The sequence below is a fragment of the Melozone crissalis genome, unplaced genomic scaffold (genome assembly GCF_028551555.1).
Source record: "Melozone crissalis strain CALT ecotype California unplaced genomic scaffold, PUWL_Pcris_2 ptg000005l_1, whole genome shotgun sequence".
NCBI lineage: Eukaryota > Metazoa > Chordata > Aves > Passeriformes > Passerellidae > Melozone > Melozone crissalis.
Genome location: NW_026535783.1, coordinates 11,128,617 through 11,144,172, shown reverse-complemented (window position 1 = coordinate 11,144,172; position 15,556 = coordinate 11,128,617). Strand labels below are relative to the sequence as shown.

General features: G+C 43.4%; 1 protein-coding gene across 1 annotated transcript; it reads left to right on the top strand.

The window, feature by feature from the left end:
• Positions 1 to 1,745: 1,745 nt before the first annotated feature.
• LOC128943031 (RNA polymerase II elongation factor ELL2-like) lies at positions 1,746 to 13,283 on the top strand. Its single transcript, XM_054285800.1, is given in 5 exon segments — positions 1,746 to 1,776; positions 4,603 to 4,799; positions 6,854 to 6,978; positions 12,407 to 12,605; positions 13,185 to 13,283. Coding segments are annotated over 5 exon segments (651 nt in total).
• Positions 13,284 to 15,556: the final 2,273 nt, after the last annotated feature.

Sequence of the window (15,556 nt, the reverse complement as noted above, 5' to 3'; positions counted from 1 at the left end):
TTAACACCGCTGATTGACACCAAACAGCTTGAAATTCTGGCCTCAACTTTCAATGATATTTTGAATATGAGAATTTTCATTTCAGGGAGGAACAGAATGCATTTGCACAGTTCCATTATGGTTTTTTTTTTTACCACACAGATTCTCTCATTTTCTCTTCTTTAGCCTTAAGCATTAAAGTCAACTATCTGCTTTGGAAATGCAGCTCAAATGTAACTCTTTCTGCTATTTTGCTTAACTTTTATTTAGGAGCTGAAAATATTCAGTTGTAATTTGCTTTATAGAATTCTTTGTCACCGTGGGACTGGAAAAAGATGACAGGAATTTCTCCCATCATACATTTTAAAATATTTTAAAATGTTATTATAAAGACACTTTGGCAATATTTAATTGTTGCTTTCTGTGTAACTTATTAAATCTGTACTTTAAAACAAGTGTTACCTTGCAAGCTTTCAGTTCAATTACAGCAATTGCTTTTCAGCAGGCTGATTTTCCTGTAGAACTAGACAAGGAAAGTAACTTAGGAAATTGAGTTTTCCACATTGTTGTGCTGTAGGAATGGTATTCCACTAGTTTAGTGCTCACACTGATACACCTCAGACCATGTGCCACTCACTGACTTCCCCACCACTTTCCCTGTGGCAGGATGGAGAGAAGAGCATAAATAGATAAAGATCATGGGTTTAGATAAGAACAATTTACTGGAAACAGCAGTGAAAAAGGAACACAAATGGTAATAGCAACACTAAAAGGAGAGTGTATAAGAGGCAAATGAGTCACATATGATTCTTCACCACACAGAACTTGGCAAACCCCCTGACTTACAGCGCACCGGTGGAGGAAGAACAAACTCTTCCATTTCCCCCTGACACGTGGCAGGTGGTATCCAATTACCCCAAGACCCTGGCCATGCTCCTCCTGGCTGCTGCAAAGATTATCACACAGAAAAAAATGTAAACAGCAACAATTTCAACATGGGTTATAAATAATTCTTTAAGCCTTTAAAGGTCTGGTAGTCATGAGGGAAGCCAGTGCCACTAAGAGTGGGAACTTTTAGTCTTCTCTCATTCTCACATTTCTTTTTTTGATTGATGATATTCCAACTTGCTGGATATCAAATCAGTCTGGATTCTTGTAAAAAATCTAGCAGGGTTCAAGGCAGTATCTGTCTTTAGCACCATGTCTTTTGTTCCAGGAGTGCCACCTGTTACTTTAAGATTCTGCTCAGGGATAACCTGTGATCTCCTTTTAGCTCTACACCAGGCATAACCATGTGCAGCACATAAACTGTCACTGCTGGAATGGCCTTTTACCCTGCTGGAGCTGATTCAGCACAGTTGCTGCATTGCCTTTATCAGTTTGTTCCTTTTCTTGAGGGTTCTGCCAATTGCACTTGTGCCCATAAATTCTGTATTCTTTGTGTCCATCATGAGTGGTACATCCTTCTTCCCAAACCTTGCTGACCTGCCCTGTGTCTGGGGTCACTGAAGCCTGTCAGGCCCTGCACCTCCACAAGGCAATTCAGCCAAGAAGTCACCAAGGCCTTACCAAGGCCTGGCCATCACTTCCAGCTTGTTGGCTACTTCTTGTTTCATGGGAATCATCTCCCTTCTTGTTGATGAGCCTTGGAAGCCACAAAGGCCAAACATGCAAGAACACATTTTCCTAACAAGTATTTTGCATTTTTCAGATTTTCAGCAGGATCCGTGTGTGTGTGGGAGTGGGAGCAGCCGAGGCGGAGCGGGATGGCGGAGCTGCGGGCCTGGGCAGGATCCAGTGAGTTCCGCAGGCCCCAATCCGCACTGCATCCCGCAGGGCCCCCGCCAGCACTGCCATGCCTATCAGGGTGAGCCAGAGGTGCCAGGAGCAGCAGGTGAGGGGCAGGTGTGGGGCTCTGCAGGTTGGCAGCGGGCGGGGGCTTGGCCACGGTGTTGGTGTCAGGCACTGCTGAGCACTCGGGACCTGTTGGGCAGGGCTGGGGCCCCTCTGGTGCTCCAAGGGCCCTTGGAGGCAGGTGCCCGGGGGGAAGCGACTCACAGGGATGGCACGGAGGAGGTGCCAGTGGAAGTCAGATATTCTCCATGTTGTGACACTCAGGAAATTCATGCTCTGGATGTGGCTTGTGGTCAAAATACATGGATTTCTCATGGTTCCAAGTTTGTACTGCATTCACGGAGCAGGCTGAGATAGAGAAAACTCTCTATGAGTATTTTCTACTATTAGCAGGATATATTACTATAGTTCTCGCTGTGATGCATATTGGAAAATTCCAGCCACATGTACACCATTTTCAAAGCTTATCCACTTTTTGATACATTTTTACCAAAGAAAGAATATAGTCCTCATTGGTTCTAAATTACAGTTCCATTAAGTAATATTCTATATTCTATTTGGTATTGATGTCTCCCTTCTCATGCTAAATAGTCCACATTTTTCAGTCTATTTTTCAAAGCTTTTTAGATTTTATCTCATCCAATTTTTCCTTCAGAATGAAGCGACTGAATGGCAGTAGTTACTTTTCTAAAAAAAATATGCTTATGTCAATAGACATGTTAGTGATTTTTCAGTTCCAATGGAATGCGTCACATGCTGTACAAAATGATTAATTCATCAAGGCATCCAAATTTTGTAATATCTGACTAACTAAGGGTAAACTAGTTCCTAAAACTTAGGATGAACTATTTTACATCTATGGAAATAATTGCATCTAGAGCTGAGGAAAAGAGAAAGCCTGTTACAGTTGAAATTCATCTTTTTGCAGTTGAAATTGTTCTTGGAGCTGACTCCAGGATGTGCTTCCTTAGGGCCAAATAAATCCCAGTGTCAGGTTCTGCCCCAACTTTCAGATTTTTTGTGAGCCTCTCTGGATTTTTAGTTTAGCACTGACCAGTTCAATTGTACTCAGGCACTGGAATTCAAGGGAAGCCTGTGCCTATAAATTCCAGCAATTGGGAAAGGATGACTTGCTACTCCAAGGCTCGGCTGCATTAGAGGCTGAGTGAGGGTGGCTCTCTCAGGGCACTTTCTTAGCTGGCTGTGTTCAGAGACAGAACTGTGTCAAAGCAGCTCTTTTTAGTGATATGACAGCAAACCTTTGTAAATACAGCTTTGGTTTAAAATGGAGGGCCTAGTTATTCAGTGGTAATGGAGAGTAGGCTGCTGATTTTACAGAAAAGTGCTTTTACATTTTAGCCAAATGCCAGCAAGGCATTACACAATGGAAGTCCAGAGAATTTCAAATCATGTAACCCACTTGGAGGTATGGCTGCCTTTCATATTTTGCTCAATGTCTGTAAGATTTTCCACTTTGTAATTCAATTCTGCATCATATTCATTGGAAAGAGGATCACTTGTGTTCCAGTATCTCAGCCTGGAGGTGATTTGCTCTCAAGTCAGCCTTGCAGTCTCTTGTCACAGAATCAGCCACTGGTTTGTTTTCCCCTGAGAAAGCCTGCCAGTTCTTCCTTGTTCCCACACTGCTTGATGGGTTGCAATTTGGAGCATGGAGGTCAAGGCTTAGACCATCTCATGCACCTAAATTCACAGTCTTCATAGCTAAGATTTTGGTTTTGGAGCACCTAGGCACTGTCAGTATCCATTAAATAAATTGGGAAATTGAAAGAAACTGCCCTTCAGGAAATCACAAATATTATTTCATAAAGTCTACATGGGCAAACCAGTCTTGATTAATTTTTTTGTCTTGGTCATTAATCAGTTTGGGAAAATTCTACGTTGGGTTCTTTTCAAGGAAATTGAAAGGAAGATATTGATGTCATCTTTCCCACAGATTCCAACACTCCCCTCAAAGCACAATGTGCTTAGGTGGTGCCATTTGTGTTAACCTGTTCTGAGTGCAGTTTCCCCAAGGAGCCTGGCTCCAGGCAGACACCAGGTGCACATTCCCCTTCCAGGCACTCAGTGGTGCTGCCTGCAGCAGGGAGCTGAGCCAGGCACAGCCAGCTGCCCTGAGCAAAACAGGCTCTGACCTGGCTGTGGCTGCAGTCACCTGCCTGCAGGGACATCCCTGCCCCTGCGAGTGCAGCTCTTGCTCTGCCTTAGCCTAGTGCAGAGCATTTTAAGGTAGCACCATGGTGGCTTTTGGAGAGGCAAAACTCAACTTCTGAATTTCTCATTGGGGATGTTCTGTCTCACATGTGAGTGATGATTTGTGTGATTCATGGTGGTGGTCTACATAGATCCTAAGGGAATATTCAACATTGAATAACTGGGGTATGAGGACTGGCAGTAGTGAACTATTTGTGAAACTTGGTGGCAATTTTGCTTTGGGCTGGCACAGAGAAATTCATGTGAGACAGGTCTGGTTGCTGGTAGGGTACAGGGTGCCTTTGCAATATGCTCCACACAGTATCAGTTAGGGACTGGGCTTTGTTACAGAATCAGACAATATGTGAGGTGGAAGTGATCCTCAAGGATATTCAAAATCAGCTCTGTCCCCAAGATATCCATCATCATTTTAAGCCAACTGTTTTGCCTTCTCTCAATTTCCCATTTGTGACTTCTTTTTCTCTTTTTTCCATCCTTTGGGAAAACCAGCAGATGTGAGAAGAGCCAAACCAAACGCTTCATTTCCTGCCCCTGAAGACAAGAGAACAAAGCTCATGAAGCCTGCAGAGACTGAACAGAATCCTTGCAGTGCTTTTTATCGGCAACCCTACAGGGACAGGGTGATTCATTTACTTGCTCTGAGGGCTTACAAGAAGCCAGAGTTGCTTGCTCGCTTGCAGAGAGATGGAGTCATGCAAAAGGACAAGGGCAGCCTTGCAAAGATCCTTCAGTAGGTGAGATGGTGGAGTTTTGCCAGCATTATTTCCACCACGCTATTCTTTTGTTCCTAATTGTCACTTGTTCCTGCACACTTTAAATTAGATACCTATGAACAAGTTAGCGAATGCTCCCTGTTAAGTTCTTTCATCAACTTCATGCAGAGGTCTCAAGCTGCAGGTCCATGTGACAAAAAGAAAGAAAACTTCAAAACTTTTGGGGCATTGTTGGTTTGCTAGAATGGCTGGCAATGTGTAACACTTTGTAATGTTTTTGCTGCTCATGCCTTATTCCATGATTTTTCCTTTCTGTGCACTGTTTAACTGCTTCATGGAGTAACTTCCCAGGGCTTCCTTGATTGTGTGAAATGGTTTGTGATGGCACTTAAAATTTCCTGGGAGAAGCTCCCGAGCAGAGGAGTTCAGGAACTGCAGAGGCCAGTATTTAATTTGAGCAGAGTTGGTGGCATCTCAATGGTACTTGGCTTCTGCTGGGATTTGTGGGGATTTCCTTCCAGGGTCTTCCAGACACATCCTCCATGATAAAGATGGTAGCCAAATTTTGAGCTGAGGGTACATTTGCTGTGATGTGAATTGAAGCTGCGACTTCCTTGGAACTCTTTTATTCAGTACCTTCTCCAGTGCTCCTCTCAATTCCACTGGTATTTCCTTATTATAGCCAACAACAGGAAGAACATGCACTGAAAGATGCAGTGGTTCTTTCCTGCCTTTTTCAATATTCCCTGTTTCCCATGGATGTTGCTGAACGATGCCAGCATTAATATATCAAGTAGAAACTTTTCCTCTTTATTTAGGAAATCAGTTTCTTGGAACCTAGTCAAGGGAGGAAAATCCAATACAGTTTCAGTTGATCCCACACTGACTTTTAAGAACTCATTCCCTGAACCTGGGAAGTTTGTTGCTGGGTTTGCTCAAGGCAGTGGCAGAGCTTTTTCACCCTGAAGACGTTCACAATATAATGAGAGCCGTGTCCTGCCATCCCAACTAAAGTAGCACATTTAGATTTCAAGTTGATTATAAATTTTCAAAGCTCAACTCCTTAGAAGGTAAAGGATGAAAACATTTTCTGCTTTTCCATTGCAGTATTTGAGGAGATTTCCCTGCAGTCAATGTGTTGTAGGAGGTGTGAACTGCCTCAGGGTCCAGGTTTGCATTCTTAAAGTTGTGTGTGAGCAGCCCTGCAGCCTGGAATGCCTTGCTCAGGCTTTTGTTGACATCAGAGCAAGTGGGAGTTTATTTTGCAGAAATCCCAGATTGGCACTGTGAGCTTGCTGAGATCTGGTACACACACACTTGCTTCCCTTCCAACAGAACCTGATTTCTGCTTCTAAGGAGTGAATCCCTGATTCTGGATATCTTTGTCACTTTTACATTTCTTTTTTAGTTGTGGGCAGATAGACATCAATACAGACATAAATTATAAATTATTATAATGTTTTTAAGGTAAAAAGTCAAAGTTATGAGAAGTGGTGGTGATGTGTTAGATGAGTTATTCAGTGTATTGCAGGGGTAAAACAGATGGGGACTTTTGCAATGGGCTTTTCTGTGGAACTCTAAGCAGATGTCAGGGGATAAAGTCTAAACCTAAACTTTAGATATCAGTGGTCTTGAGGTTTTACTACCATAATTTACGTTTTGTGTAGAATTTGTATTTTTCTTGAGTAGGATATGAACATTATTTCATTTCAAAGGAATACAGCAATGCCTGTGCATGGCCTTCTCATGGCAGAACTTTCCTGGAATGAACCCTGGCACAGCCACGTGAAGAGGGACCTGGGCCTGACCCCCTCTCCTTACACACTGTAGCTCTCAGTGTTGCTTTCAGGGGCACTCTTGCTAGATATGAATTCGGATACTTGGTTTTTCCAATTGTTCAAACATTAATATGGCTGAACACTCATGTGATAGAGGAATAATCAAGCTCTGTACAAAACCACAATAATTAGTTGAAACTGCGTTCTCACAAGCAGATGTTCAGGACCAATCATATTTCTGTAGTTTGCATGCAGCAAGCATAATAAAGATTTGTTTTCCTACATGTCTGCCTGTAGGTAGCCAAATGGAATGCAAAGGATAATTCCTTCAGTCTGAAGGAACATCTCTTTCACACCCTGCAGACTGATTGGCCTGGCTACACTGAAATAGACAGACAGAATTTGAAGTTAATCCTCTCTGGGTAAGTTCAGTCTTTCAAAGATAGGAAAATAAAACATCCCTGGTTAATGAAGCTGTGATTGTTAGAACATGGGGAGGTATCAGGGACCTGCCAGGATCCTGGCCCTGCACAGGACACCACAAGAATCACACCAGGTGCCCAAGAGTCTTGTCCCAACACTTCTTGAAGCCTCCTGCAGTGACCACTGGCCTGGGGAGCCTGTTGCAGTGCTCCAGCACCCTCTGGGCCATGAATGTTTTCCTGATATCCTGCCTAAAGCTCCCTCAACTCACCTTAAGGCTATCTCTTTGACTCCTGACACGGAAGGTCTGTTTTCCCTGCAAGGAACGAATTTTGACAGTTGATATTTAGGCTTTGTAACATAAAATATTGGACCATCTGTACAGAAAATCGACTCCATCTCAGAACACCACCAACACCAGCCAAGCGACATCTCCAGGGCCTTCTGAGAGAGATGCTCCAGCAAGACTTTTGCAGGTATTTTGTGCATTTGGAACATTCTAGACTGTATGGTAAATTTTAGCTTACTTGATGCTGTTGTAAAAGCTGTGATGGGAATGTGCAGGACCTTCCCTTTTGGGGAAGCCTTTGATGGAGCTCCTGAAGGGAATGTCTTTCTCCCAAAGAATTTTAGCTACAGACTTGAAGTAGGACTTTCTAAGTGCTCAGATGGGAAAGTGGGAATGAGATAGAGTCTATATTTACCTGCCGTACTTCTGGGTTTGAATGTCTTTTAGTGTAGAAACATGTCTTTTCAAGCTGGGTCAGTTCAGAAATGCTGCTTTTTCAGAATGGGAGCAAAAAATGATCCTGATCATTGGTGAATGAATGAATTATTTTGTTATTGTTGCAGAAACGGCCTCTGGCTGCTGAGTTTTCCAGTCCTATGATGAGCAAGAAGAGGAGAATTGGCCACCAGCCCAGTCATGTCCAGCCAGCAGCTGGTGGCCACTTTTCTTCCTTCCTTCTTCCTTCCACATCTCTTTTGCCTTTGGACATGTCTCCAAGTGCTGGCTCCATTTCCCCCTGCATCCATGTGGTGCAACCAACAGAGAAATTTCTGAGTTCCAGAGTCCCAGCACCTGCCAGGGAGCAGAAGAAGATCCCCAATTCAAACGGGGAGAAAAATGAACTGGGGAGGCTGAAGCAGTGGCACCGCTTGGATTTTGAGGAAGGTATTGATGTGCTGGTTTTCCTGACTCCTGTGTGGATAACTGTGGTGTAAAGATTTGGTTATTAGGAGAAGCTTCTGCACAAATTAAGGTGCAAGCATGACTTGCATGACGAAATGCAAACTACAGAGATAAAAAGAAATGAGAGAAGAGAGGCAAGGTGAGGGGAAAAGAGAGACATTAGGTGAGGAGATATCATCACCACATGGACTCTCTGTTGTCCAGCCTGTGTTTCTTCACCCATGGTCTGCTCAGTGATGGGTGTCCCCAGATCTCTCTGGAGGCCACCTTTATACTGTCCAAGATTGGAGTATCCACAGGGTGGTCACAGCTGTCCCCACATCTTGGGCTAGAAGCCATGCAAGCACTGATTTTTCTTACCCACAGTCTCTACAGTGGAGTTTTTTGTCTGGTGTCCTAATTCCAAACCTTCTCTTCTGTTAACCAAGGCTTCGTGCTTTTCTTCTCGCTAATTGTGCTTCTCTCCAAATCCTGTTGTGGTGACTTATCTTATGGGAAAATCCTTCTTTGTCAGTGTTCTGAAATAGTTAATTGTGTTTTTACACCTCATGAAAAGGGAGCTTTGAAAGCAGGCACTGGATACCCAAAGGCACTGCACTACATGACTGCTCAATCATTTTCATTGATGTATGGTCATGATAAATCAACTTCTTGTATTTCTTCTATTACATAAGATTTTGTCTCTTGGTTTAAAAGACAACAAGAGCAAAGCCCAGAACTTGTGCTGCTGGATCCTTGTTGAAAACTACAACAAAACTACAATTTCTAAACTCATTTTTAGAAATTCTTTCTTTACGTAGTGCAAAACCAATGAAGAACAATGAAATGTGAAATAGATTGCTGTTGGGAGAAACTGGTTAAAAGGAAGAGAAAGTGGACTGAGAGAGGACTTTTTCCATCAGCAGATTTTCAAGACTGCATGCTGAAGGCAGAAACCTGTCACACATTTATTGCAGACTCATTTACTGAAACATGTCGATCAAATCTCAGTGATTCCCTGGTTGTTCATTGAACTCAGCATTTTCATGGAAACTGTAAAAGCTAGAGACCTGGGCTGTGGTTTCCTGGAGTTCTACTTTGAACTGCGCTGGGAGTTTTCTCTCCGTCCCAGCTGCAGAATTTCATTCTTCAAAAGTCGTGGAAGTGGTGAAAACAACATAGAAAAGCTAAAGAGAAATGCATAAAGAACACTTGATTTCTGATGACAGGGACACAACAAGCAGGGCAGAGTTCAGTTGCTTTGTGGGTTGTCCTTTTGGAGGTTGAGCTTGAAAATGACAAGTTGGGTTCAGCCTGGAGGCAAGTTTGGAATGTGCAGATGCCTCTTGCAAGTGATGGTGTGCTTGTAGAGACAGGTGCTTTGAGATGGTCTTTCCACATTTCTTCTGGACATAGACACGGTACCTGCAAACCTTGGGATGCCTTTGGAAAGATCTCTGCTTAAATCTATAAACTCGTGAGCAGCTTTGTTCAGGAGCCAGTTCCCAAATTCTGCCCAGCTGGTGAAGGAAAAATCTGTTCCATGTTTCAAGTTGGGGCTTAGGCTGAAGTTTTCATGTGGACTGAGGCATGAGAGCAAACGCACTTTTGGAAATGAAATGCTCACAGTAAAGCTGTTCTTCCAAGTTGTATTGAACGTTCTGTGACTATTGTTATTTCTGTCCAGTTTTATTACCACTATTACACTTCTTTTTATACTTCTGCTGTACAACAAAAATCAGCCAATCAGCAAGTAAAATATCACACAACAGCTCTTTCCTTAAGAACTGAAGCTCAGGTAGCTTAATGATTGTCAAGAATGGCTGTGTTTTAACAACATTACTTTGTATAAACAATGGCAATGGAAACTCATAAGGAATACAAGTGATTGTGCGGGTATTTATGCTTGCCACAAGACATGAAATGGAAAACAGAGACACATTAGCAAGATCCTGAGTATTCCTTCCCATTTCAGCTGACTTTTCCTTATGGCAGCTCTTTTTATAATCATGGTAATTCTTCAACATTTTTTTCGCAAGAAGGCTGCAAGTTATGCTTCCCAAATGCCTTTGAAAAAGGCATTGCCAAATGCCTTTGCCAAGAGACAAAGGGCAATTTACAAGTGCAGAGCTGTTTCCAACCCCATCCTGCCACGTTAATGAGGAGCACTGGGTTTTGTCTGCAGGGTATTGGAGCCTTAGTGCTAGTAAGCCCTATAGAATGGAATTGGCTTTCCTGCTGACAAGAGTGCAGGCATTCATTGGAACTTTGGGCCTCTGGATTTGGCAGGGAAGTGGGGATAAAAACATGGTGTGAGAAGAACTTCAGCTTTCTTCTTTATTTCTTGTTAGAAACTCGATATTGATCTCTCTCAAGCTGTTGTCTTTTGTGAAGCTGCATCTGTTGCTGCATGACTTGAATGGCTGTGCAGATGCACCTCATGCCTTCAAATAAGAAAAGCTGAGCTGGGGCTAACACCGTGGGAATTCACAATCTGCAGAACACTGTGGCCATTCGCTTGTTCTAAACCCCAGTACTGTATAGTGTAGAGGTCGTGTTTGCTGTATTATAGTATAAATTTTGTTGCTTCTTCTTAGTAATTTGATGTGTGAAGAACATTCTGAAGGACTTTTCAAGACTGTCCCATGGGGACCTTTTAGCCTTTTAATGATCTCCTGATGAAGAGTGTCAAAATTGTGCTTTCCTGCAGGAGCACGAAAAGAGACTTCCATTGCCTCCACATGCTCTGCAACAAGCGACAAACCAGACTACCTGAGGTGAGCAAAGCAGCAATTAAAGCTTGCTACTCGCAATGGGGTGCAGTGTCAGGCTCTTTCCTGTGCTGAAAGGATGAGTTTGATCAGGTTTAGTTGGGTCTGGAAGGCTCAGAGCAGAGATGAACACCGAGGTGGGTTAGGCCCGGACGGGCCTTCCCTTCCTGTAGTGCAGTTGCACAGGCTCAGCTGCAGCAGTGCTGCTGCATCCCCTCATCGAATTTGCAGTGCAGGAGAAGAGGGAGAAGTGTGTCTGTGTGTGTCTTTGTGGTATAAAAGTCTGGAACTTGCTGCCAGCTTGTGCGAGAGCAGGGATGTTGGCAAGGGCAGTCAGGCCTCCTGCAGCTCTGGGCCTCTGGGGCAGCTGCGGCCTTTGGAGCAGGCACGGCAGGGCCCTGGCTCACATTGCTCCGGTGCCTCCCAAAATGTTGCAAGGCATCTGTAGTTTTCTTTTCAAAATTATCCTACATAGTCAGGTGTATCTGGCATGGGATGCATCCTTGGCACAAGTTGTTTTCAGTCCTTGTTAAAAATTTACTACTTTTAATATCAGTCTCTGGATGGTTTGAAGTACTTACTCCAATGTTGAGGGAGTTTTTCTTGTTCAAAAGGAGGAAGATCTTAAGGCCTAGAGGAGCAGAAGCATTGGTTTGAGAGTGTTGGGAAGTTGCATCTATTGTTCTCATTGCCTCTTCATTTGGATGTGTATCATAAGCTTGATAAACCTCACGACTTGTGATTCGTGGGAGAAGGGAATTTATAGTATTTGACTCCCATCAGTGGCTTTAATCATTAATGAATTTTGCCCTCTTTAGGGGCAGATGTGCTTTGGGTAGTGGGTGTAGTTTTAGGCTGATCTAGAGATTGTTTTTGTGGCTGTATTACAAATGCCTCAGTTCCATGATCAGTGATGTAACTGCTGTCCGCTTAAAGAATCAAATATTATAATTAACTTTGCTTTGCTGTTGGACAGAAAAGAATGAGGCTCAAAAGTTTAATTCTGTGTACTCAACTCCATAGATGCCGTCCCTGACAAATATATTTTAGAGATGTATCGTCACAAGTAAATGTAACTACATTAATCTTTTTTTACAGATGAAGAGATTATAATTTAGTAATATATCTCGTCTTCGTGAAGCTTCTGTATTTGTTTGTCATTTGACATTTGAAATTAAAGCATATGTTTTCTAACCATGCTCCACTTCCTAATGAAGAAAACCTCAACAGCGTAAAATATTCATAATTAAGTGTCATAGAAATGTGACAGAATCCTAGAGTTACCTGATTACATTCTCTTCATGCACATGAGCTTGAAAGTAGAAACTGTTGGTCCCAGAGCAACTGTCTCAAAGCTTGGGTGTCTGTGTTTGGCATTACCCTGTGCTTGGTGTAAAATTACACACGTGTTTTAAGGACTAGAAACATACTGAAATGTTCTCTTAGAGTTCACTCATAGAAAAATGGCCTCATTTTTTCCCTTAGAAAATATGTAGCCATCGTCTCCTTGGAGCAACGCCAGCACTACAAGGATGACTTCAATGCAGAGTATGAGGAATACAGGAATTTACATTCTCAAATTGACAAGACCACACAGAAGTTCAAACAGTTTCAGGAGCAATGGAAGTCTCTGACTCCAGGCTCTAAACCCTATCAGATAAAGAAGGACAAAACCATGAAGACTGTGCTTCATCATCACAGCAGTGTTCTGGATTCCCTGGAGCTGCTCAGTGAAATAAAGGGAACCTGAGAATTGGCATATATGGTCGGACATTGCTTGGGCTGGGTCTGATTTTTTCAAGACCCTGCCCAAAAGCCCCTGTTTGAACTGTCTACGAAGGAACAGTAAGGGGAGAGGTGTCCCAAGCAGAGTCTTAGAGCATGGGCTCCTTCTGTTGCCTGTTGAGAGGCTTAACTGAAGATCTTGGGTGATGCTGGGAGATGGAGATTTGTTTTTGCAAATCTCCCAGAAGAGTGGTGGCTGATGGTGAAGAAAATGTCTAGAGTCAGACTGAGTGAGCTTTTAGTGTTTTACCAAAATTTGCATTTCATGGTGGCAACGAAACATTTTTTTTTTCTTGTAGATGCTGCATCATAGAATCCGAGCAGATTATCAGCAGTTACAACAGGTATGTGCGACACCAGAGCTGCAGGGCCACAATAACTGCTGACTGTGCCTCAAGGGTTTTCTAATGTAAAGGACATTAGACTCTAGACTCTGCAGAAATGTTTGCATGCCCTAATTTTTCTTTCTCCTTCACAGGGTAGCCTCAGCTACTCTGAAATGAAGAGCAGGTGCCTGTACCTCCACAAAAAGCTGGCCCATATTCAGAGCCGCATTTCTGAATTTGACCAGCTGTAAGTGGAGTACTGGCACCAAGACATCAGCTTCGGCCTCGTTGAATCTGCAGACCCTGGATTTTTTATTTCAACTAGAAGATTAGGTTTTAGGATTTTTTAAATTAGTATTGTATAGTAGGTTCTTTAACACTGAGCCGCAGATCATTTCTTTAAAGTGTAGGATTAGTTCAAAGAAGTTTAGTAAGTTTAAGAAGTTGAAAGATGATAGTGTTGAATGTTAACAATAAAGAAATCTCAGTATTGGTAAGTCCTTCTCTCATTGTTGCTTCTATGATATGTGGAGTGGATTTCTTCTAGTCAATTCTGCTCTTCAAGTCTTAAGTTTGTCCACCGAAATAAATTTATTAGTCAAGAGTGGAAGCCCACTACCTGTACTATGAAGTTGTGCACTGCAGCGATGACCGTGGCCTGAGACCCGATAACCCGGCTAGCAGAGAGGGCGGCCAACAGCCACACTGCAGCAGGGGTGTCAGTCCCGGTGGCAGGGCCCCAGGACTGGCAGCTTCAGGCACCCCTTGGCGGTAGAAGCCTTGGGCTGTGCCTGCAGGACAAGGTCTCGGTAATAACTGCGAAGCAGGGCGGAGCGAAATGAGAGCCGGACACTTCCTGGGGTCAAACGGGTTTAACGTCCCAGGGGAAAACCAGCAGGGAGTGACTAACTGGGAACGACCAGCAAGAAGTGACCAAGACAAGGGGCAGAACATGAGACTTTAAAGGGAGGTGGTAACTGGGGGTGGGATTTACAGAAAACCAATCAGGGAGAAACAGGGGATGAGCTTAACATAATAGACTGTAAGGGAGAACCAATTGATACATTGTAAAGGAGGGGCCCCGGGACCTCAGCCAATCACTACTCCCACCGAGAGGAACATTCTGGAAGACTGGGAGTGGTGGGGAGTGATTGACTGGGCCCAGGGAGGAGAGAAAACTATACATATTTGGGGATATGGGGCGGGAAAATTACATAACATAGGGGGAACCATAGCAACTAAATGATAGACAGAAACTAGGGTGGGGAAAACTGGGAAGACAGAACCATCATAACAAATGGGGGAGAAACGGAACAAACCAACACACCACAACAGTGCACATTTTAGGAATAGATTTTGGCCGATGGAAATTCCTTAAAAGTTTTGGCGTGTTATTTGACTTTTCTTGTTATTGCAAACTCTTTGCCCAAGTGGTCAAAGGCATTGAAGTTTGGACAACCCTGTCCGCATATCACTTTGGTTTGGAGCGTTACAGAGGAGTGCGCGTGGGCTGCTCTCAGCTGTCATCTGAAGCAGCTCTCAGAGCAGATTTTGAATCATGGCCTCCCCTTGTCAGTGATCCAAGGAATATCCAGATCTTTGCAAGAGTTTTGTAAAACACGTGGATAAGTGTTGGAGGCAAGGTACTTCAAACAGTTTTAAAGAGAAATGAGGTTCAAGTGTCCCTATAGAAATGTTGTCCATTTCATTGAATATTTTAAACTACTCTGTCTGAACCAGCCTTTCTAGATAGACAGATGCTGATTCCTGCACAGACCTATGGGGACTTGGAATGAAGTCCTTTTCCTAAGTTTCCTTTCATTTATTTATTACTGAAATGGTAGACCTGTTAGGAGCAAAGCCATAACCTCTTTTGGGGAGGATTATGAAATTGACTGTAGCAGGATAACATTTGGGAACACTCAGTAGGGCTCTGAATGCCTCTTTTTTCCTTGGAGAGCATTCTACAAGTTCTCAAATGTCTCCATGCAATGATGTTGAGCCCCCATAACTGAGCGTTCTTGAAGTGTTTTTTGATTGAACACCTGAGCCATCGTCGCCCTTCTGTTCTCCTTCAAGTGAAGTTCAACACAATGTCAACTCTGAAATTGTGAAATTTGAGTCTGTTATTGGCTGGGTCAGGGGTTGCTCCTTCAGCTCTGCAGTGCAGCAGCCCCAGGAACGCTGCCCTGGGGGGCATGGGGTGAATTGTGCTGAGGAGCCTCCCCTTGGCCTGGTGGCTGCTGCTGGTTGACAGAGCGTGCAAGAGTTCTGCTGTTGAGGGTGGGCTGAGAGTGAGGATTTTTCATAGTTACCCCTTCATGATTCATCTTTCCGTTTATGACATTTCTTCTAATTCTACACATCATACAAAAGTTATGTTTCCAAGCTTTAACACATGAAATCTTCATTTTATTGGCTGACTCTGTTTTCCCCTCCAGTTCCTTGTGTGTTGGGGCAGGCTTCCCTTCCGGGCAGGTGTATGAACACACTGGTCCCATCCCCTTTTATTGCTGCAAGAGTG